The sequence below is a fragment of the Mizuhopecten yessoensis genome, unplaced genomic scaffold (genome assembly GCF_002113885.1).
Source record: "Mizuhopecten yessoensis strain PY_sf001 unplaced genomic scaffold, ASM211388v2 scaffold13, whole genome shotgun sequence".
Taxonomy (NCBI): Eukaryota; Metazoa; Mollusca; class Bivalvia; order Pectinida; family Pectinidae; genus Mizuhopecten; species Mizuhopecten yessoensis.
In genome coordinates, this window is record NW_018403334.1 from 96,095 (window position 1) to 118,749 (window position 22,655).

A 22,655-nucleotide genomic window follows, 5' to 3' on the forward strand; every position below is an offset into this window, starting at 1 on the left:
CCCCCCCGCTCGCTAACATCCGGGCCAACAGGAGTGATCAATATAAGTTGAACAAAGTTGTTTCACAGTTGTTGTGAAATATATTAGGTTTATACTTAACCTAACGTAACACAGCTACGCTCGTAACCGATTATTTATAAGTATGAAGTATAACATCTTTGTACGAAAATCGTTCTCTTTAAATCAAGCATAACATTGGTCAATCGGCGAAGAATTTATAAAGAAATCTTTGTGTAACAAAAACCTTTTGTTAGTCGTTTCTGTATGTTATTCTGTAACATATAAATATGCAACAATCTTGACACGTCACATCCGCAGTTGCCGTCGTTCCTGACGTTTTGACACCGTTCTCCTCGCATCTTACAATAGCTAATACTATGATAAACAAGACAAAAGAAGAGCCATGTTTATACTTGATGTGCACAAACCAAGAATATCTGGATTAAAAAGTACATGATAAAACAGGTAGGTACACTAAAGTTACATCAATTGTTCTATGAGCAACCCACTTTTGCCTGACCAAAGGTACGCAACTCGCATAATACATGTACCTTGTCGGTCCTGGTCCCACTGTTGGTTTACATTTAGAAACCTCCTCTGATCAACCCTTAATTTTGCATTTTACTTGCCTGTCATATACATATAACATGCAACACTGAACATTGTTTCATTTTTATTTTTCATAGTTGAAGAAATTTATAAACAAACCAAATAGGACTGGACGCACGCGCTCCTCGTTGCTTAAAATAATTTCTACTTCCAACACTTTTACTATATCTGACGTAAATGGGTACATCTGATCGTCAAGTGACATCAGTTATGTCAGAAAGAAATATAAAAAGGCAAGTTTGCTATCAGGAGCCCAATTACGGTCTTCTAATACAACAACCTAAAAATATGAAATTGTGTTTTTACAATGTAGGTTGTAATATTAGAAAAATGTATTGTCTGGACGAGAAATGCCATTTATTTATGTGAATAGCCAACGAAATCATTTGGAATGAAATAGTTACCAAAGACCGAATGACAATCAAGACGGACATGACGTGATGTAAATCCATAGTCCACTCCGAAAATGCTAAAAGAACTTCCAAATCTACGTTTTAAACCGATGGCCACTTAATAAGATAAATACAGTAGGCCATCTATGTATGGAATCATCAGAGTGTGGAATCACCAGAGTATGGAATCACCAGAGTATGGAATCATCAGAGTATGGAATCACCAGAGTATGGAATCACCAGAGTATGGAATCATCAGAGTATGGAATCACCAGAGTATGGAATCACCAGAGTATGGAATCATCAGAGTATGGAATCACCAGAGTATGGAATCACCAGAGTATGGAATCATCAGAGTATGGAATCACCAGAGTATGGAATCACCAGAGTATGGAATCATCAGAGTATGGAATCACCAGAGTATGGAATCACCAGAGTATGGAATCATCAGAGTATGGAATCACCAGAGTATGGAATCACCAGAGTATGGAATCATCAGAGTATGGAATCACCAGAGTATGGAATCATCAGAGTATGGAATCATCAGAGTATGGAATCACCAGAGTATGGAATCATCAGAGTATGGAATCACCAGAGTATGGAATCACCAGAGTATGGAATCATCTGAGTATGGTGGAATGTATAGATGGATGCCTTCTCACCGATAACGACAGAAATGAACAGTTACGTTGTTCAAACAAAGGCAGCACATTTTGAGATTCTTATCATTTTCCAATTTTTTGTCCCCTATATCTGACCTTACGTAGAATATTGTATACAGATTTAGCATGGTATGATGGTGTTATTGATGTAAACTTACTCTGTAATGGTGACGCAAGTGTTTCTTCAGATTGATTCCTTGATTTCACTGAGTTTCATCATTTTTTGTTATCTTTCATGCCATCACGTGACCTCTATTGTAAATATGTTATGTGTGTTATTTGGAGAAGTCATCTATAAGTTGGAAAAACTTACTGGCTTATCCTATTGTCATATTATATGTCAATAAAATATGTTTAAACTAAAGAGGAAAAACTCACAGAATAAATGTATTCTGTAATTGATTCGGACTCTCTGTTCTAGTACTGCAAACAGTTACATGTTACACAATAATAGACCTGAAACTTACACTTTTCCTTTTATCAGATTATGGAACAAAATTAACACTGACAATGCGTATCTTTCCCAGTAACACTTCGGAAAATTTAAAATCTTTCTTAAAAAGAAATGTGGTTTAATATTTCAGATTATGGAATAGGTCCAGCACATTGAATCCTGATTTATACATATTTGATGTCATTGGTGAGCAACGTTGTCGTTTTGGCCCCGAACGTCCAGCAGTGGGTGAGTGGTACGGGTTTGGTACACCGTGTGACGTTAGAGTTGTTCTGAGGCAAAATGTTTCTGTGAAAATTCTATATGTTCTGTAAATATGTTGTTGAATAGATTTCTGCTTTCTGTAAAATGTAAAATGATTTACACATATATATATCTAGCTTTAAAAATCACATCTGTACAAGAAGATGCTATTGTGTTTTTCGTTTTTTTTTTATTCACGCGTACATGTAAATAGCACATGGTTTTTTGATTGTTAAATCTAAATAATTTCTCGGTGACAGTTATATATGTGGTAGATATAAAATACATACAAATCAGCACTATAAATTAAGTTATGTGACAATTATCTCAATATGCATATAAATGAATGTATAAAAGATGGTGTGTACATGGCGTCTGTACAGGTGGGTCTGTATATGAGCTGATCCTTAGGATGATTGGCATTTTAGAAACCTAATCAATACTATTTACCGTTTGATATTGATTACGTATTTTAAAAAAACACACACATATAAATAAAAGATACATTATTTTCGTAAGAAATATTTTCATTTGTGAAACCAAAGGACCATATCTGTAAAATGATGTTATCCGAACCGCCACGTTTTGTTATTGGGAACGCGAGTTATGGCCCATACACCGAACGGCATTTTCTGATGGGTCGCATCACACTGGCACATCAAACTATACTAAATAGTGTCGGATACGAGGAATTTCTGAAAAAATGATGCGGACAATAACGGAACTTTAATAAAAAAATAAATCGAGACCTCATTTAAAGCCACTTTTCAAATATTGAAATTCGAATTTAAAAGAAGTAGGGAAAATGTTCATGCTATGTTACATTGCCAGTAACCTTGTGTTCAGTATGTTAATTTTATTAGGTTGATTATTAACCGGTAAATAGCTCTTTAGAGCTAATGTTATATGTTACAAATTTTCCGACTCTAAATAAATATTATTTGATTTGATTTGATTTGAACATACATTGTGTATGTCTGTTGCGTGAACAGAAGAAAAGTATTTAAATATTATTTCCGAAAAAACAAGTTATTTTTATCAATGTCAAATAAATGAGATGCAAGATACACATATTCATTCAAAATTACGGTTTGTGGGTTAATTTTTGGGATGTGCCCCCTTATGCACTAGACATCAGAAGGGGTGCTAGGAGCAGACAAAGTTTGTCACAAGTCATTCCGGTTCCCCTCTGCTCAGAAATTCCTTGGATCTAGAACTGCCATAACGTTATATCTGTGTATGCTAATTGGTCTTAGGGACTTAAGTTAGTGGAGAATTTAATGGAGAACCATTGCTCTATCCGTTATAAACAGTTGCCGGTTTAGACAGAGATAAGATTAATGTAAATTATTAATATCAATATTGAAACAAAGTAATCTCACTAAGATTTTAATGTATAACTATGAAAATACATCCGATATTAAATATGAACTCTTACTAGTATAAAATGTAAAATATTTAATTACCCCACATCGGGCCCCTCAAGTGACATCTCGCACCTGCCTTGCACGTTCTTTTGTTTACAGATGGCGCTCTCGTCCGGAAGTGATTTTGTGTTAGTGGTAACTCAACATGGCGCATGGCCCAGACTGGGTCTCTCAGTCTTGGTGTTTCTTATGGATATTTACGCTTCTTTTGAGTGAATCTCAAACTAAAAAGACTCAGACATGTAAGTATTTATATATTTCTATCGACACAGCTAAAAAGTCCAGTTAAAATGAGGTCAGTGATGTATTTGTAACGGTTCGTGTTGAACTCCAGAGATAGGTGACAAGTTCGCACAATGATTTCATATCGATCGCCGCATTAGCAAGCGGGGAGAGATGTTAGCCCTCGTGTGTGTGTGCGGGATCGCGATGTCTCTTGATTTCAGGAATGCCAAAATGCGTTTGTGTGGTATTTTCTTGTCGTGTAAGGCTTGGTTTATATTTGACACTGTTCAACTATGTTGGACAGAGCCGCTCTACATTTTACATGTAGCGAATTTGAAAGTAGACTGGAATACACAGCTCCAATACACAAGGCTATAGAAACTGGTTGTTTACATTTGATTCACAACACATAACAGACACGGTTACATTTATATCACTTTTAGTTAAAGGATTTATTTGTGGAGTGGAGATAAAAGTTAATGCAGAATATGTGTTATTTGATAAATTTAAAATGTTGCATGCTACATGTAGCCTGTAGGCTGATATAGAATGATGATATTTTGATAAGTATTTAGATTACATATATATGTCAGTTTAAAATCTTGACAGCAACCTAAATAAATCAATAATGGAACTAAAAATAACTAGTATCAGTATGGCTAAATATTGGATAGGAATTTTAGAGAGCATGAACTTGAATACATGTTATATATATGTTGAAGAGTGTTAGCTAGAGGGTATCTACATGTATGTATACGCCAGCCACTAGATCTACCACACTATACACTGTAGCTCTAGGGCTAACAGCAGCGCACAGATAATTTGATATACAAACACCAAGAACAGATGTACACATTTAGTTAAAAGCTCATCTTGATATAGGTAACTGGTTTCCTCTGTGTAATTTACTAAATAATTCTGTAAGCTGATATTATGTCGCAAATGGCATCCTAAATCGCATGCCAAGTTGAGGAAGAGAGATAATGAATGACTATATGATGAGTACTGTTAATTTCCCATTAAAAATCCTGAAATTCCTAGTTGTGAAGAAATCTTGACGTTGAGCGATAGATACTTGATAGATAGTTTGTTGTTCATTATAAGCATGTACTTTGTTGAAACCAAAATAAGTTACTCTCTGTAAGTAAAGTACAGACATTGTACATAAAAGTTAAAGCACAGACATTGTACATAAAAGTTAAATTCCAAGTTTAATCACAATAAAAAATTAAAGAGTGTTGAAAACAATGTTTTTCATGATATCATAATACACATTGTATCATGGTTAAAGCTGACTTCATTAATTTAAAGTTGTTTTAATGGCTTTGCTTTGAAATATATCTGTTGAGTTGTGATTTGAACTGTTGTTTGAAATATTGTTTTCATATTAAGACAACCTTGGAAACATACTCAATATCAAAGTCTCTTCAAGTACTCAATTACCGACAGAACCTTTCAAAACATTTGGGCACCTCTTGTGAAGTTCTAGCTTTTTGATTGACTTTGGTAACATATCCTTTGCTTAAACAAGGTATCTTTGAATACAAGATTTTTCATGTTTATAAAGAAATAAAATTTGAATAAAACTTGTACATGTACATAAAATAATGTCTATTGAAAAAAGTTACTCATCTTTGATTAATTAAAAAATATGTATTGACATTTTATTTAAATACTCGTTAGTGTGATGCAATTTTCAGGTCTTGCAATGTACTGTACATGCAGACTAAGGAAAAGGATTTAAAACTGTAGTAAATGTGACTAAGACAGTTGAAAATCAATACCTTCCACACCATTAGGGATGTAAAAAAAGTGTCAATTGCTGGAAAAGTCAGGTGTGAACTACTAGAAAAGTCGGAAGGGTAACTAAACCCATTCTATCCAAAGGCTAAGCCAGTTGTTGATGAGTCATTATTTTTTTTCCCCTGTTAACATGACACTTCTACAGGTGTGGGTGGAAAATAATTTATGATACACACAAATTGCAGCTATTTTTACACACAGACATGCACTGATGCTTCAATTTAATCTTCAGATGATTTAATAAAAAAAAAGATGATTGAAAATTTATATTGGACCGGTTAACCTCCAGTTGTTAGATTTTTTTCACCATTTAGTGGTGACTTTGAACCTCATAATTACCAGTTGTCAAATAGAGTGAATGAAATCGTAAACCAAAATTTAAAAACCTGTTGGTGTCAGAATCTGACATACTTTGTAAAAACCGATCTTCCATTCTTTCGACACAGCATTTAGACTTGTATCATCATTCAATCTTGACATTTAATCCAAAGATATATTGACTGTCAAATTTGTCAATACGATTGTTAAGTAGTCAATATATCAAGATTACATTTAAGATTTATTTAGATAAAATAAATGCACACAAGTATTGTAGGGCTAAGTTACGGGTTCATTTTTTTAAGATAAAAAATATAGCTAGCTTACCTGGCTGGTACATTATAGATCTACAAGGGTGTAATGTTATACCGTATTTGACGTTAAAGGCTCCCTAGGTATCTATGATTTGGGGAATCACACATCCTTTATGTAATGGAAAGATAGGGCCTGTATTGGCTTAAAACTAATTTATACTGTTAGTAAGGTGGGTTACCATATTTGGTGTATTATGATCCCCATGGGCTAACAGTTTTGTTGGGAAACTTAAGTTAATAGAATATGGGTTTCTGCTATTAGATGAATTGGAGATATTTTTAATTTAGGTTTTCAATGGAGAAGGGGTCAACAGGTATGGTTGACCATTTTTTCACAGACATAGAGGGAGGTTGCTTAGTAAAGGAGATCAGTGTCTATTACAGTAAATACGGTATTTGTGAAATTATATCATTTTCAAACTCATTGTTTTGCGGACTGATGCCCTAAATTCTGACCTTTGGACCCTGATTAAATTCCCCATGACCTCTTAGGGTCACTTGTGACATTCATTTCTTGAATCCTTTACCCCAACCATTCTTTACACTCTCAAATATTTTTTATCTGGTTTTCTGCATTTTCTCTTTTTTTTTCAATGTATCTTCTATCCTCTTCAAAATTCTGTCTTACTCTCAGACCCAGATAGTTCCTAATATTCGCCCTCAGCCATATCACAATTCCTGGCCTTTTCTTTTGCTGTACTCAAATCCCCCTACCCATCTACCCCATTTTGGAACCTTCATTTCTTCCTTAAGTCTTTCTACCCATGACAAGTATTTTATACCTGTCCACCCATTCGTATGTCGGACCCTTTTTATAATGCCCCCTCCCCCAATCACCACTTATCTCTATCCCCCCCCCCCCCCGATAGGGATTTTGTTATCTTATATCCCAGATTCATGTATTTAATCTGTTCATGTCCTATAATCTTTTAATTCTACCGTTTTTAGGGACCATCCAACAGACTGTTCTACAACTGTAAATGTCTGGTATAAGCTCATGCCTGGTAATAAGCCCACCCACAAATATAAATTGTAGTTTCGTGGAGATACCATCAGTTGTTATTTCCATTGCCTGTAATAAACTCTCTCCAATATGTATTTTGAGTTTAGAGATATGTTTTGGCCCCTGAGCTTATTGCCTGATAAATAGAGTATTATATAAACAGCCCCATTAAGCCTTGATTACAACTTTTAAATAATGTTTTGCCCATTCCCCACCCCCACCCCAAAATGATTATGGAAACTAATTGTATCCTAAAAATACTGCAAAGTAAACATTTCTCCTTAATAATTATCAGTCTGGTATGAATTTTTTGTTTCTAAAAGCTTGAATTGAATTATTTCCTCCCTGTTTTCCAATATAATGTTTAGCAATGAAAATTTCCTTTAAGATTTGTCAAAGAGGAAAATTAAACCACCTTGTGTGAAATGAAAAACACATGTTGACAGTAATGAATTGAACATTTGTTCTGAATTTTAGAACAATACAATTGATCATTTCAAGTCGAAGAACAACAATTGCTGTGTCAAGAGGTTGACAACATAATGTACTGTTTCTGTTGTTACTTTATAATGCTGTGGACCGTTGTACTATAATAGGATGTTGGTAACTCCTGTTTCATACCCAGACGAGGGACTGTGACAATTATCTATCATGTCAGTTTCATGGTGGTCTTATGTACATACATTGTATCTATAAGACCACCCTTATTGGACGTGTAACATTTTAATTTCATTTACTTCTTTTCTTTTTTATCCTTAAACTCAGTTAATTTACTTTGGAGAACCCGCCCTTATAACTACAAAAGTAACATTAAATATATAAGCCATTTTAGAACTGTTATATCCAAATGAGGGGTTTTGGGAGCTCGAGGTGTCATTTCATGCTTTCTTTCATATAAAGCATTGCAATTGAAATGAAATAGACCCCAGTAACTAACACCATTTTGCAACTTCCCATTTCATGAGTTTGATATATTTTTTAAATCACAAAGTTAATTGACAAATTATCTGTTATTTTTTTCAATTTTTGATTAACAGTTATCTCCAATGTTGATATACATAAAGACGGTAAAATCTGTTTGAATTTCAATATCAATTTTTCTATGCGTTCTGAACTGGTACATTTGATATTGAAATGTATGGTAATATCTCGGTCAAGTTGTAAATCAACCACTAGGCAATGTGTATAAACGAAAAGATGGTTGGCCATGGTATCTCAACCAACACACATGACACCATCTGCATCAAGTCAGCCATCTTTAATTTCAGATATAAAGGTTTCGGATGTCTGCAGGGGGAAGGAGTGAGTTATGAGTTTCAAGATTTCTGCAGCAAAAAACGAAATGTTGATACACCTAACACGTAATGTTTACAAATTTCGTGAAGTGCGGAAGTAACATTACCACAGTAAACCTTCAATAAGCCCACCAGGGCCTAACAGACTAACCCCAGTGGAGATAGTTAATAAAGTACTGATCTTGCTGCCAAATTGGTCTAAGTTATATAGTATGTGTCAAAATACATTCTGAGTTGAGGACTCATCTTTGGCCGAGGTCCCCTATTTTGAATAATTGCTGTACTGTATGCATATAAGCTATCCTAGTATTAAAAAACTAATGTGACAGAGTCATGAATCCAAAGTGTTTCATGATTGAAATTTAAATATTTCAGGAAGAGCATACATTTATGATTTGACCATCTTTGATGCATTTAAGTTAAATCAGTTTTAACAAAAGATGAAGGCTTGATCCAAAGATGGCAGTGCATGATTACATATAAATTAGTTACTGTAAATATTGCAGAAAATGTGTTTTTTAAACAGCTTGAATTCCAACTTGAAATGAAGACTGACCGATATATTTCAAGTTTGTATTCAAATATACACATGACACATGACCCTAGCTTCATTAAGACCATAGCCATCTTTAATTTTGGAGATAAAGTTTTGGTGTCTGGGATTGAAGTGTAGGTTTAAATTTGTAGGGGGTAGAGTGGTGGGGTTGGGGGGTGGGGGGATTATATTAGACAGGATGTAGTTGGGAAGACCTTACCATATGGTTTCGGATTACTCTGGTAATTAAGCAAGAAGGAGCCTATTGAAATTCACCAAGAAGACCAAGGATTGTAGACTTATTGTAAACTATAACCTCATGTATTGAGCAATGCAAGATTTTTTAAATTTCAAAAATTTCATACATGAAAATTGCATTTACTTATATGACCTTGAGCTTCCATAAATTGAGGAAGATGGGGCTGGGGGGGGGGGGTCACATATTATAATATGGCGTTACTCTGTAAAGATTTAGTTGCCAGATGCCCTCACTAAATATTCCTTCATTATTTTATTTGAATTGGATTATACTAATAATGTACTAGAATGTCTGAGAAGCATTTGTGGTTTCCAGGTCAAGACTGCATTAGGTCAGTTCCACTGTTCTGGATTGCAGAGAAATTGTATTATACTGCAATGTATTAATTTGTAAGCATTTCAAGAACCACATGTGATTCCCAACACTGAAATAAGAGGAAATTCTTTTAATAACGGTATTCTATAAAGAAAATAAACTTTTCAGCTTTACATTTGCACCATAATTGTTGCTTTTGACATTTTACACTTACGAGATAGTTTGATGACAATATAAAAACATCTTTTTTTCTCAACTTTTAATCACTTTAAGGTCAAATGTACTCTTAGAGTGAAAAACAAGAAAAAAATGAAAAAGAGACTTAAATAGGATTGACAGCTACTTTCAGATCCCTAAGGGGTCGTAAATCTGCCAGCCCCCTAAATGTATATGCACCCATGGATATATCAATGCACCAGAAGACCCAGCTCAGGCAATTAGAGAAATATTTACCCTTTGGTGGGCCCCATTCTACCCAGAAAGGGCTGGGGTCATGTATATGCTACATGTGTGTGTGGAGCTGTTAGCCAGGATTTCTCTGTGATAGGCACATGTTTAGGGGTCAAGTTGTGTTTACTTACCATGCAGGCAGAGACGGTCCCAAAGGAGCTACAGCATTGTACATATTGTGCAGAATAGATACTTGAAAGACAGATAGGTCGAAATGAGTAAATATTTGACTGTTTGAATTACAATTCTGATCAATTTAATGTTCTCGCAGTTGATATATTTAAATTTATATCTAGATGGTTCTTTCCATTCAGAAATGTTGTATTAAAAACTACAGCAATCTATTATGCCCAATTTTAAACACAGATAATCTGGAGTTATAATTGAGGCATCGCATACAAGATGGCCTTGAAAAAAACTAATATATCATAAAAGTAAATAGTCAATTCAAGAAGAGCAGTTTCCGTAAAAATCATGGTTCTGTTTTGCACTTTTTTTAATTTTAAATGGCATACACTTTACTTCTAAGGAGAGTTACAATTGTGTTCTGTGAATTCTTGTTGTGTTTGATTAATTGGTTAGTCCGACAATTCAATATGGATTTGAAAGTTTAAGTTTCCTATTGACTATTTGCTGTACAAATAAGTGGTTTCATGCAGAGACGATTACCAGAAGATTTATATTTTTATCATTGACGAATTGCTTTATTGTATCACCTCAAACCCATAAAGCTTTTGATTGACATAAATTTGTTTTTCTGTTCCTACATGTACAATTGTATTAGTATTTCTTTCTTTGTGCTACAGTGGTGAATGTGCTGCAATTTTTCTCCTAGCCAAGATAAATTCTACTGGTACAGTACCAAGTAATAATGTGCTGTTATAACATTCTTCAATATTATATTTGTTAAAAAAAAAAATTGAATAAAAAACAAAATGAACAGAATCTTTGTACAATGTATGCTTGTGATAAAAATAAAATCACTAAGTTCATTAATGCTGATTATACATGTATATATCAATAATCTTTATATTCAATCAATGAGTAACTTGGCTATAAAGATGGGATCGTTTTTGTTATCGTATAAAATACAAATCCAGCTAATGCTGTATAACTATTTTCGTTATGTTGTATTTGAGATTACATTTCTGATATTCACATCAGCACTACTATCAGATGTTTTTCGGGCCCTTTTAATGCTATCAGAAGAAAACAAGCGTGCCAATTTTATATGTATACACGCAAGAAGACAGCCATGCTCCTATTAATATTCACTGTAGCGTCAATGACGAGTTCCCCAGTTATGCTTTTCGCCCGAAACGGCGGTTGTCGATCACCCAAGAAAACGTCCACGTTCCTTTACAATGAACTTCCCAGACCCATGTGTGGTCGGGCGCTCATCACAATACCCAAACTGCCTGCACATGTAAGTGCATTGCACGCATAACATGTAAAAATGTGTTTGCCTGATTAAGGGGTACGGGAGTGTGGTGGCTACTACTGGAGAGATTGGGGGTGTAGTAGCTATTGGTTTCTATAGTTGGTTTGCATACAGATGGAAGTCTTCACTTCAAAAGGGGGATTCGGTTGAACGCCATTGTGATGGAAAGGGAAGGAAAATTCAGCTGAATTCAAATCGAAAAGAAATCTTGTTAGGAGCTGCAGAGCCGCATGAAGAACTGACAAAATTGTGTAGGGTTCAGCCATTTGTAACACAAGGGTTTTTTATGTGGATTCAACCATGCTGAAAGCCGAAGCTCAATTAAACCCATAGAAAGGCGAAAAACAGGAGCGATTATACTTTGTACTCCATACAATGACATACTATTAAATTTTACAGTTTGTTTACAATACAGGGCAAATTATTGAGGAGGATGTTTAATACAAATTGTTGGTTTGTGTCTGTATAACTGTAGGTGTGTAAAGAGTTGTAACGTTCAGGAAAGAAAATCTGAAAAAAGTATAAATAAAAGTTGAACAGTTTTCTTTGATTGTTGAAAATCAACCAGGTGTATTTTATAATCTGTGAAAGTACCTGTGAAATGTTTTTAACTGTTTGTATTTGCACCATAAAATCTCCGTTAATGATATAAGGTAGCAATTTATGTTGGCAGAGGGCAATATATTTACATAAGAGGCTAGCTGAGACTTTAATCTGAGGGCTCTCGTACCGACTCAGCAGTTGCTGGGCTGTGTGCTAGAGGATTAAAGATTTCACGGAAGCCTATATCAGGTGTGACACTACATTTCAGGATGTGTGTACTAGAACAACTTACAGTAACAAAAATGTTGTTTTCCCAATCAATATCAGTGTAATGACATACAGCAGAATGTTGATTTTGTAATTTGCATTTTCCCAGACAACATACCAGTAAGGGTTTCAATACAAGTGTATAGTGTATTAATGATAATAATCATAGTTATTTATGGCAATATCAAGAAAAAACGCAGTAAATTACTAATTGATAATACATCTATAATATCAATACTGTTCATCCTTCCATCTCGGCTAATATTATTAGGAATAATTTCAAATATATTCAAACTCTCTCAAATGGCCAACAACCTGAACCGATACAGATGTAAATATGTCTTTGTATGAATTCAGAAAAAAATAAAATTACTTTAACAGGAAAATAAGGGTTTTGTACAGAAGTGTTGAGAGGCTTCGTAAATGATAAGATTGTTTTGACAAATTTTCAGCTGTTTAGATTTGTTTTGCTCGAACTCATTTCTGGCAAAACGGTCATTAACTTTTCAGTGCTAATGGCTGTCTGCACACTTCTGCTGAGTTTTCTGATGCTTTTTCTCTATTGATAAGACTGCCTTTCACACTTTTAAACATTTGCAAACAACACTCTACCAGAAAATTGATATAAGATAGTTGTGCGGGTGTTTTATCTACTATAACTTGAACATTCTAGTGGACGATAAACTATTCTTCTGCATGTGTATCATTATCATTATTACAAAAATAAATTTGATAAGAAATTACTTTGTTTTCAGTTTATTGTCTTGTAGGAAACTGTATTTTTATTGATGTTTAGGAATTATTTGTGTCGTCAAAAAATCTCAAGTTTTTGATGTCAGAGGATTATTAATTAGAGATGAAAGTATTTCTTAGTTTTCAAATGAATAGTTGAAAATATGAAGTGATGTGATTTGATCTAAATTTAAGTGAGTCATTTAATTTGCTGTGCCTAATTGATATTTTCATATCTGCAAAACTTTAGAATGTAAAAAAAGATGGAGTCAAATTCATGCAAATTGCTCTGCAGGATAATGTTGTTGTGTAGTTCTATGCCAAATGCATATATATATATAGTCAGTTCGCATGTTCCAAAAGTATTAAGCATTTAAAAGAGAAACAATCTTTTTTACAGATCTTCGTTACATACCTAATTATTCCTCCTTTACATACAGTATAATTAAGACATCACCATCTAGATTGGGTAAACAGATTTCTATCGGCTGTACCTGAAATTGTCGGAGGGTTGCGCTTACGTGAGAACAGAACATTTTAATGCCTGCTTAACATTTCCAGGTCTCTACATGTCTTTGAAGTTCTGTCGAGAACACACTGAGAAATATATGGTATAATTATTGGTCTTGGAAATGATACTGTAAATATGGTGTACAGCAGGGTGTTTCTCTTGGCCCTTCTTCATTGTGGTAATTCAATTACTTTGGGTGCATTTGGTACAAGTAATGTATTTATAATCTATAACGGCTATTTTGTTGATTGTATTAAAAACGAGGACCAGGCAATTGTACAAGAGCCAGATGTAGAAACTAGTTATTGTATTACAGATACGAAACGGAAGTTAATTCTTTATAATCTACAGTGTCTGAGTGTTGAATGATGAGTTTATTGCTTGCAGTGTACTACCGTAGATACACTAAATGTCGACCTGAAGCTTATCTTTCATTGAGTTTGCAATTTTCCCCAGATCTTGGTTCTAATTTCTTTCAGTTGTTTAGGGTATTTTCGTAATTTTAACCCAGGATTGAAAGCTGGTGGTTACTTGTAGTGGGTTTGTTAATGTATAGTTATGTTGTATTGAGTTCTATATGATTGGACGGTAATTTTGCACAGCCAAGCGCGGCCTGCATGTAGATCCGACATGCAAACATAAAATGATAGATTCATGATTGCATACATGTATGTTACGTAAGTCAAAACCTTTATACTTGACATACCTTCTTGTGTCTATATTCAAAAGTCCATACATGGGTGGCTTTTATGATATGATATATATATCATGCACAAGGATTAAACAGGCCATTCGATTCCCCGAAAAAAAGCAAGGGTGGGCCCAGATTGCATTGCTACAAAACATTTTAAATTCCAGGGGCGTTTGCATATATAATTTTTATTACTTTTTTGTAAACATAAAGATTTAAAGCCCAGACACCTTTGGTAAGATTATGTGGGAATGTATAGGACTTAGTAAAAGTTCCCCTAAAGTACTCTAATTAGTACCGATTTTGGCACGGAAAACCCTCAACTGACACGTGTCGAAAAGGTATACTGGCTAATCTCAAGCTTGACACTGAGTCGGGACACACACTTGAACGACAAAATACAATGATAATGCTTTAAGACTTCCGCAAACCTTAGCGGCATTACATTTTTAACGGCTCATTTGATTCACAAACATAAAGCGTTTGTCAAAATGTTTAATTGAGGTGTTTATAGATGTTTTTAGGTATTTGGTTTCACGACTTGTAAAAAAGTATGAAAGGTTTCATTCATGTTAGAGAGGTGTACATACCATTTAAAATATTAACATGATATATCTTCAAATATTCATCCAAATACTTTCCTATTTTCAAGTGTCCCAATTCTAGTTTTATTTTTAATGATTTTAATGTTTAAAGGCAAAACACTTGTGTTAAATTCGTGTTAAATTCTTTCAGATTCTTTATAGACACCTGTTTACGAAACATTATATACACATATTTAACCATTTCACATGCTACTTGAAAAATAATATAAATATTACTTTAATTGTGTTATAAAAACTTTGAAATTTCGTAAATCAACAATATACATGTAATGTAATGTTCATCAAATTTTTTGGTCCGATTGGCGATGATTTACCTTAAAGCATTATGCAGAGCATTAAAATTTGTACATGACTTTGGTTTGGCTTTGTTAAGTGACAATAGAACGCAGAAGGTGATATTATTACCCTGAGGTCAGACTGTGTGTCACCTGGTGTTGGCTCTTTGTCTCCTATTGGACAAGCATTATTGTACAGGCTAGAAGTCGTGACCATTTCGAGAACATCAGATCATTCTGAGAACATCGTGACTCTGACCTATGTAGTCATGATGTCATGGCTACTGGTGTGTGGCTGTGTTTGTTATGGTTATATAGTGATTCAGATATAAGTTGTTTATTACTCATTGTTAATATATATATAATGTAAATTAAGAAAATACAAGTCCTTAATCACTAACTATAATATAGACTGCATTTAAGTCTATATCATTATTTTCTTGTTTATGGACTTGAGCAAGTCTAATAACCTGTAGACTTGCTCAAGTCAATTTTATGATAATTATAAATTAAAAAGTATGTTATCTGAAAAAATTAGACATACATGTACCAAAGCAGGAAGAAGAACGGACAAAAGCATCAATCAAAATCAGTAAAAGAAAATGACAAAACAGGAACTAAGGGGACACCAAAACAGAACGAAAGACATGATTGCCCATAACAGATACGAGATGATCCTACTGTACTCTGAAAGTGTGTACATGTTTCGATCTTGTTCCACCTTAGGAACACTTTTTTGATGTCCTTCGTCATATCTAGGAAAATGAAATATACATGTACCGTGTTCACGGTAATTAGCACCCAGGACTCATGAAATTGGCTGTAGGGGGCACTTAGTAGGATAACAGACCATTATAAGTTTGTGTTAGTTGATTACTGTTAAGGTGACATAACTGTTGGACATATTCCTAGGAAAAATCTGGAAATTTTCCTGTTTTATTCCAAAACTGTTTGTTATATATAATCATGAAGTGTTACGAGAGAGGGCCAGAATGGAGGGTGTTTGGGAGATGACATCTTCATTCAATAAGTGCTGAAAATATGGAGGACAGTTAGGAGGGGAGGGGCGCTAATTACACTGAATGTGGTATGTAGGCCACCAAAGATCTAAATCTAAAACTACGTATATACCGGGTACCTAGCTTATTTATTGGTGTGCACCACCCATCTATTCAGAATTCTTTTGCAAAGCCTATTACCGAAAATCTGTAGTTGTATGTATAATTCTTATCAGAAATTTACAGATTTTAGAAACATCCTATATTGTTGTCTCATGACATGAATTTCGTTTTCTGAATTTTAGATAGCACATTATTTTGACAAAGAAAGAATGCAAGATTTGTGGAAATCATGGGTTTTATTTTATGATTACTGTATATGTAGTACATCATAAATTATATAAGATGTTCGTGAGCTGAGTTAAGTCAAATTTCCTTCAGGAAGGGGTAATAAATTTAGCGTGTTACAATGGTTTGTCTCATGGTATAGAAGTAGTTCAATTATTCCAGAATTAGAATTTGTTAAATTCTTGAATTATAAGTTCTTAATAACTTTTTGTATTAGCTTCCATTACAAATTGAACATATATGTCCTGGAATATCATGTTCAACTTAAGTAGCACACAGGATGCTTGAAAAAAAAAAAAAATGTTCAGAGCACTTATAAGTTTGATTTGCTGGATCAGTTTGTTTGTTGTCTCAAACATTCATTTGATTTGGATGTCCAGTGTTAAACTTTACATAAGATATATTGTCAACTTTTTGCCTCCCTTTTTATTTGCTTATTTGCTACTTATACCTCAGCTTCTGCAGATACTTTCATTTTGTGAAATGATAAATTTTATATTAATACAAGAGGATTCATTTGATGATTTCTGTAATGTTAAAGCCTCGTGTTTGGCAACTTAAGAATCTTCCCCCTCAGGTTGACATTTCCCTATCTTACCCACAAGGGGGTGAATGATTCTTATTCTCTTACGCTGTTCGCCCATTGTGTATCATATATATACACAACATAATGATAACATTACATGTTAAATTCAGGGTTGACATGACGTTGATGGATTGTTGACGTGACGTCATTGTATTGTTGACATGATGTCATACCGTTGCTATGAATAGGGGATTCCCCCCGTTTCAACCCTAGGGTCAGACAAGGAAATCTCACTGGTAAAAGTGTGGATACACCTGTCCAGGGTAAGAGAAAAAATAACTGTTTAAAATGGCATCTTTTGAGCTGTTCTTTCAGATGAAATCATAAGATCGTAGAAAAAAGGAATTGTTTAAAAGATTCTCTGGTTAAAATGCTCAATTTTAGGGTTCAAAATCAGGTTTTTTTCTTCAAAATAGGGAGAGATGGCAAGTATGTAGTGTAAAACTGGGTAATAAGAGTATATATCTATCGATATACCAGTCACTTTATATATGAGTATATATCTGTTGATATACCAGCCACTTTATATAAGAGTATATATCTATTGATATATACCAGTCACTTTATATATGAGTATATATCTGTTGATATACCAGCCACTTTATATATGAGTATATATCTATTGATATACCAGTCACTTTATATATGAGTATATATCTGTTGATATATACCAGCCACTTTATATATGTATTACTTGAGATAAATTTGGAAAAGAAAAATGCAAAGTTACATGTACTGTATAACATGAAATGTTTGTTGTGTGTTTTCTTGGTTGCTATTGAACCGCAAAAAAAATTACAAATTTGAATGGTATATGTATGTGTAGTATTGTTAATATAGGAAAGTTTGTATCAAGAAACGATCTAAATGGCTTCAAACCACGAAGGAAAGTACCCACAAACATTTCTTGTTCATTCAGTAATATTTACATGGCATTGTCACTATATAGCCTCTTTGAAAGCTGTGTCGTTGATGGGACTTTAATTACCATGCATCACGAGACACAATTCTTAGCGTATTAATACAACACTGACCGGAACTGCAATATCCAATATAAATAAACATGACGGCAGCTGAAATATCGCTGGGCATTGTGAGATTTGACAATGTCATTGTAAATTTATGTGCAAAATAAAAAATAAAATAAAAAACACTTTTATTACAACGAAAACAAGACCAAGGTCTGCAATATTGTACAAAATGCACATTGGTTGAAATCAGCAATGCCGGCAATGGAAACAATTTTAACGGAATGCAATTGATCAGAAATAACGTCTTTTACACTGCACTGATCAACAGGGGTTCGTTACAAATGTCTGAAATACACATATTCTATAGACCTACTGACACATATGTTACAGACCTACTGATATGAGTCACAACACACATAAACATTTCAGACATTTGTAACAAACCTGTGCTCCGTTGCAAGTTCGCTCACTTCAAACGCTATTAGTTTCACGCGGCTCGCATCCACGGTTCCTCAGTTTCAGACGACATGTCAAATAACGAGGCTGTTATAGAATCTACCGACTGTTGTCAGGTTCCCATACAATCAACAAATAAATTTACGCCTGGACTCTTCACAAAATGAGCAAAGAGAAAAGTTTAAATTAGCTTCCAAAAATAACTCCCTCGTGGAGGGCAAGGTCGGATTTACGGTGTTCACTGTATTTATCTATGCACGAAATTTGTTCCGGGGGAAAATCGAAACAATTTCAAATCTAACTTTCAGCTCAGAGTTCTATTGATAAACTTAAATCACCCTATAGACATATCATACGCAATTGTATTGATACTAAATTGTGGAATAAAATTGAAGTGTTTGTTAAAATTTCAAAGTTGTACTTTGTTTGCCAATCAGCACGAGACAATACGCTGTTCGAATTATCGAACGAAATTGTGTGGACTGTCGATAAGGCGGGCATTTTTAATTTTAAATATAAATTATAAGTTAAAAAAGAACATAATAGGCAGAGAAAACGTAAATATAAGTATTGAACTGTTTTTGTATTGTATTTATGATCTATTTGAATGGCACAGCTTTGCAAGCAAACAAATCATAATGCGCTTGCGCGCATTATGTTGTTCGCTTCAGCAAAGCTGTGTCATTCAAATAGATCATAAATACCAACCAAAAACAGTTCAATGCTTAATGGAATCCAACTGAGGCATGTTGACATGTTTTTTATATGACTATACAGTGACAATATGCAATGTAATACTCAAGTTGAATTTAGATAAGAGTATGATCTGAATATAAATGTGGTATAACCTACTCAAAAACCAGTTTGAAAATATTAGGGTCCTGATGGACATCCATTGACTCTCACAATTGTAATTTGTTGTAAAACATACCTGATTTTAGTTGCTATCCATCTTCGTGCATTGTCCGTTAACATTTTACATTTTCAACTTAAGCTGAAATATTGTTGAAGGGATTTCATTGATACTTCATGGGAATGTTACTGACATCTCCCTGACCAAGTGTTGTTATTTTTCGGGTCAATCAGAAATCCAATATGGCCACAATGGCCACCATTTTGAAAAACTATTTCAAGCTTTAATGTCCAGTTCTACTGGGCCGTTTGAACTGAAACTTGGTAGGAATGATCACCTCATGATCCTGACAAACTTAACTTTATACCTAACCATATTTTACTGAGATTGTTAGGAATGATTGACATCGTTATCTCCACTTCATATTTCAACAACATAATTAAATACTGGACTCGGATGACCTTTAAGGCCCATGGGCCTCTTGTTAAATTTAAATCACTTAAATTATTCCCATGCCAGGTTTCTCCTTAACACTTAAACTTTAACTCGAAGTGTGACACTAAATGACACCATCAAATCCTGATTACATCAAAGATATCAATCACTAAAGGTTTAAAACAATTGTCCTCTTTTTACCCTATAAACTCCAAGGGTTATCGGGGCAAACTTAAATTTCCATGTTTTTGACAACATGTCAATTTGACCATTGTAAACTGTTTCAAAGGTAAGAATTATGAATTTTCCAGATGAAATGTTTGCTATTGAATTTCCCCACTGGTGTATGCTATACTGTTAAAATTCAATTGACGCGGACGTCAATATTGCGTACAATTGACTCTGTGAACATTATTTACGACGTCTCAATAACGCATACTTTTTCATTACCAAGCAAGCTACCTGTCGCATTCAAATCAAAATAGATTTATTGTTTATTTCTTTCATTTCAAAGAATGGATTGTAGTTTTTGAATGGCATATTTTTTTTTCTTTCTCGACAACAGTTGATTATCAGACACATTCTAAAGATAACGCCAATCATTTACAACTTTGTTAAAGAAGTTATTTGTAGTCATTGGCTAATATTGAGGGGTACAGCAAAGGTGCAATGGTGACAATTAAAGTGACGGATTTATTTGTCTTTTAATTGTGACACAATCAAAATGGCCATTTCATAACATTAACCATATTTAACATTACTGTAGCAATAGAAGATTGACCCAAGATTATATTACGGGGTGGTAGATGTTTTGATATGTGTAGTTATATATAGATTTGAAAAATGAGGAGAGTTTTATTGGCATGCTCTTTTTATGCAGTAATGAGCTTTGGATAATGATGTTTTTTCAATGGGTGTTGTTAAAATTCCTTATCTGTTATGAACATTTAAACTTAACTACGGAAATGTCATTTGTTTTGCAATTCAATTGTTAATTGCAATAGTTTCCTATTGCCTGACCTGTTTCAGTCATCAAGCAAGGTGCAACGACTTTTGTAATGCATGGCAGCTCTTTTTTTACAATGTTTATGTGATTTAAGAGGTTTCAGTTGGAGATTGTGTGATAAAATTGTCACCAATTGATTTCATGACAGGTTTAGATTTCAGGACTTAGCTATTTAGCAGTCATGTGACATGTCAAGTTTTTTTTGAAATACTACTGTTTGGAATTCTATCCAGGCTTTTGTATGTCAATGCCAAATATTTGAAATTATTTTGTTTTTGAAACTTCAGAGCCACTATGTAATCCAGTGTTGGGGTTTACAAAACTGGTCAGATCCATTATCAAAATAAACTACATAATAATTCTGATTCGTTTTCCCTCGAGTTTCATTTTAATTTGCTAAAATACATGTTAAGTGCATATGGAAAAACTTTCTGTTCTGATTAGAATTTTGCCAGCCATTTATTTGTTTCATTTTTTATATATTCTTTTATTTGAATGATTTTAAAACATCTATTATAAAAAATATGTTATATGACATACATTTTTTTCAAATTAAAAAAACTGCAGGCAATGCATTGTACAGAAAGGCCAATAAATATGGAAATATAGAAAATACAACACAGACGCTGGTAATAAGCTTTTCATGTTTACAAATATTCTTGTTTTTCGATTTATTGTAACCCTTTAATGCAGCTGTAGATATTCACATTTAATCTACAGATGTATCCAGTTTGCATTCTGAATAATTTTGGCGACGGGACTATTTGTACCTTGTACATACAGACATGATAATTATGTTGAACTGTAGATACCTCGACACCTTCAATATTGACAAATTCTCACATCGCTGGGTAATTTGACAATTTGATGCCGTTTGTAGACCCGCTATTGACATATCCTGATCTAACCAAACACACTCAAATGACTTGTTGACGTCTCCAGTTTTGTATCCTTCGTGGCAGCACTACCTGTTGGTACTAGTGCAGAATACCAGTTGTCAGTATCTTGCAGTGTTCTTTCCATGACAAGGAGACATAAATGTACCTGTACTTTTATACATTTGCACTCTGTCAAGTACACAGGCCTAGGGATCCAAGTGCAAATACTTTGACATTTGTTTATCTGGGAAAATCTTCGTTGATATTTACATATAAAGAAAAAGTCATATGTTCATTGATTTTCTGTCAAAAAAGGTCTCTGATGTAATTGAACACAAATAGATCTATACATAGTATAAATATACTACAGTACGAGTGGTCTCTATAATGTTACTAATAAATTATCTACTATGTTACTTTTTCCACAAGTAACCTGTATGATGTTACAATACTACCACAAGTAACCTGTATATTGTTACGGTACTACCACAAGTAATTTGTATGATGTTATACTACCCCAAATTATGTGTATAATGTTACTATTACCCCATTAATCTTTATAATGTTACTATTACCCCATTAATCTTTATTAGCCCACCATCATCTGATGGTGGGCTATACAAATCCCCCTGCATCCGTGGTCCGTGGTCCATGGTGCATGGTCCGTCCGTAAACAATTCTTTGCCTGTATGATGTTACAATAATACATGTATACCACAAGTAGCCTGTATGATGTTATGGTACTACCACAAGTA

The 22,655-nt window shown here is 34.0% G+C and overlaps 1 protein-coding gene across 2 annotated transcripts in view; it reads left to right on the top strand.

The window, feature by feature from the left end:
• The first annotated feature begins 3,903 nt into the window (after nucleotides 1-3,903).
• The window catches only part of LOC110446471, a 127,551-nt gene continuing 108,799 nt past the window's right edge, over nucleotides 3,904-22,655 (top strand). For both annotated transcript variants that reach the window (XM_021492028.1, XM_021492824.1), the window contains exon 1: nucleotides 3,904-4,029. In XM_021492028.1, the coding sequence (XP_021347703.1) occupies nucleotides 3,933-4,029 (97 nt within the window). In that variant the 5' untranslated portion in view covers nucleotides 3,904-3,932. The remainder of the gene's footprint in view (nucleotides 4,030-22,655) is intronic.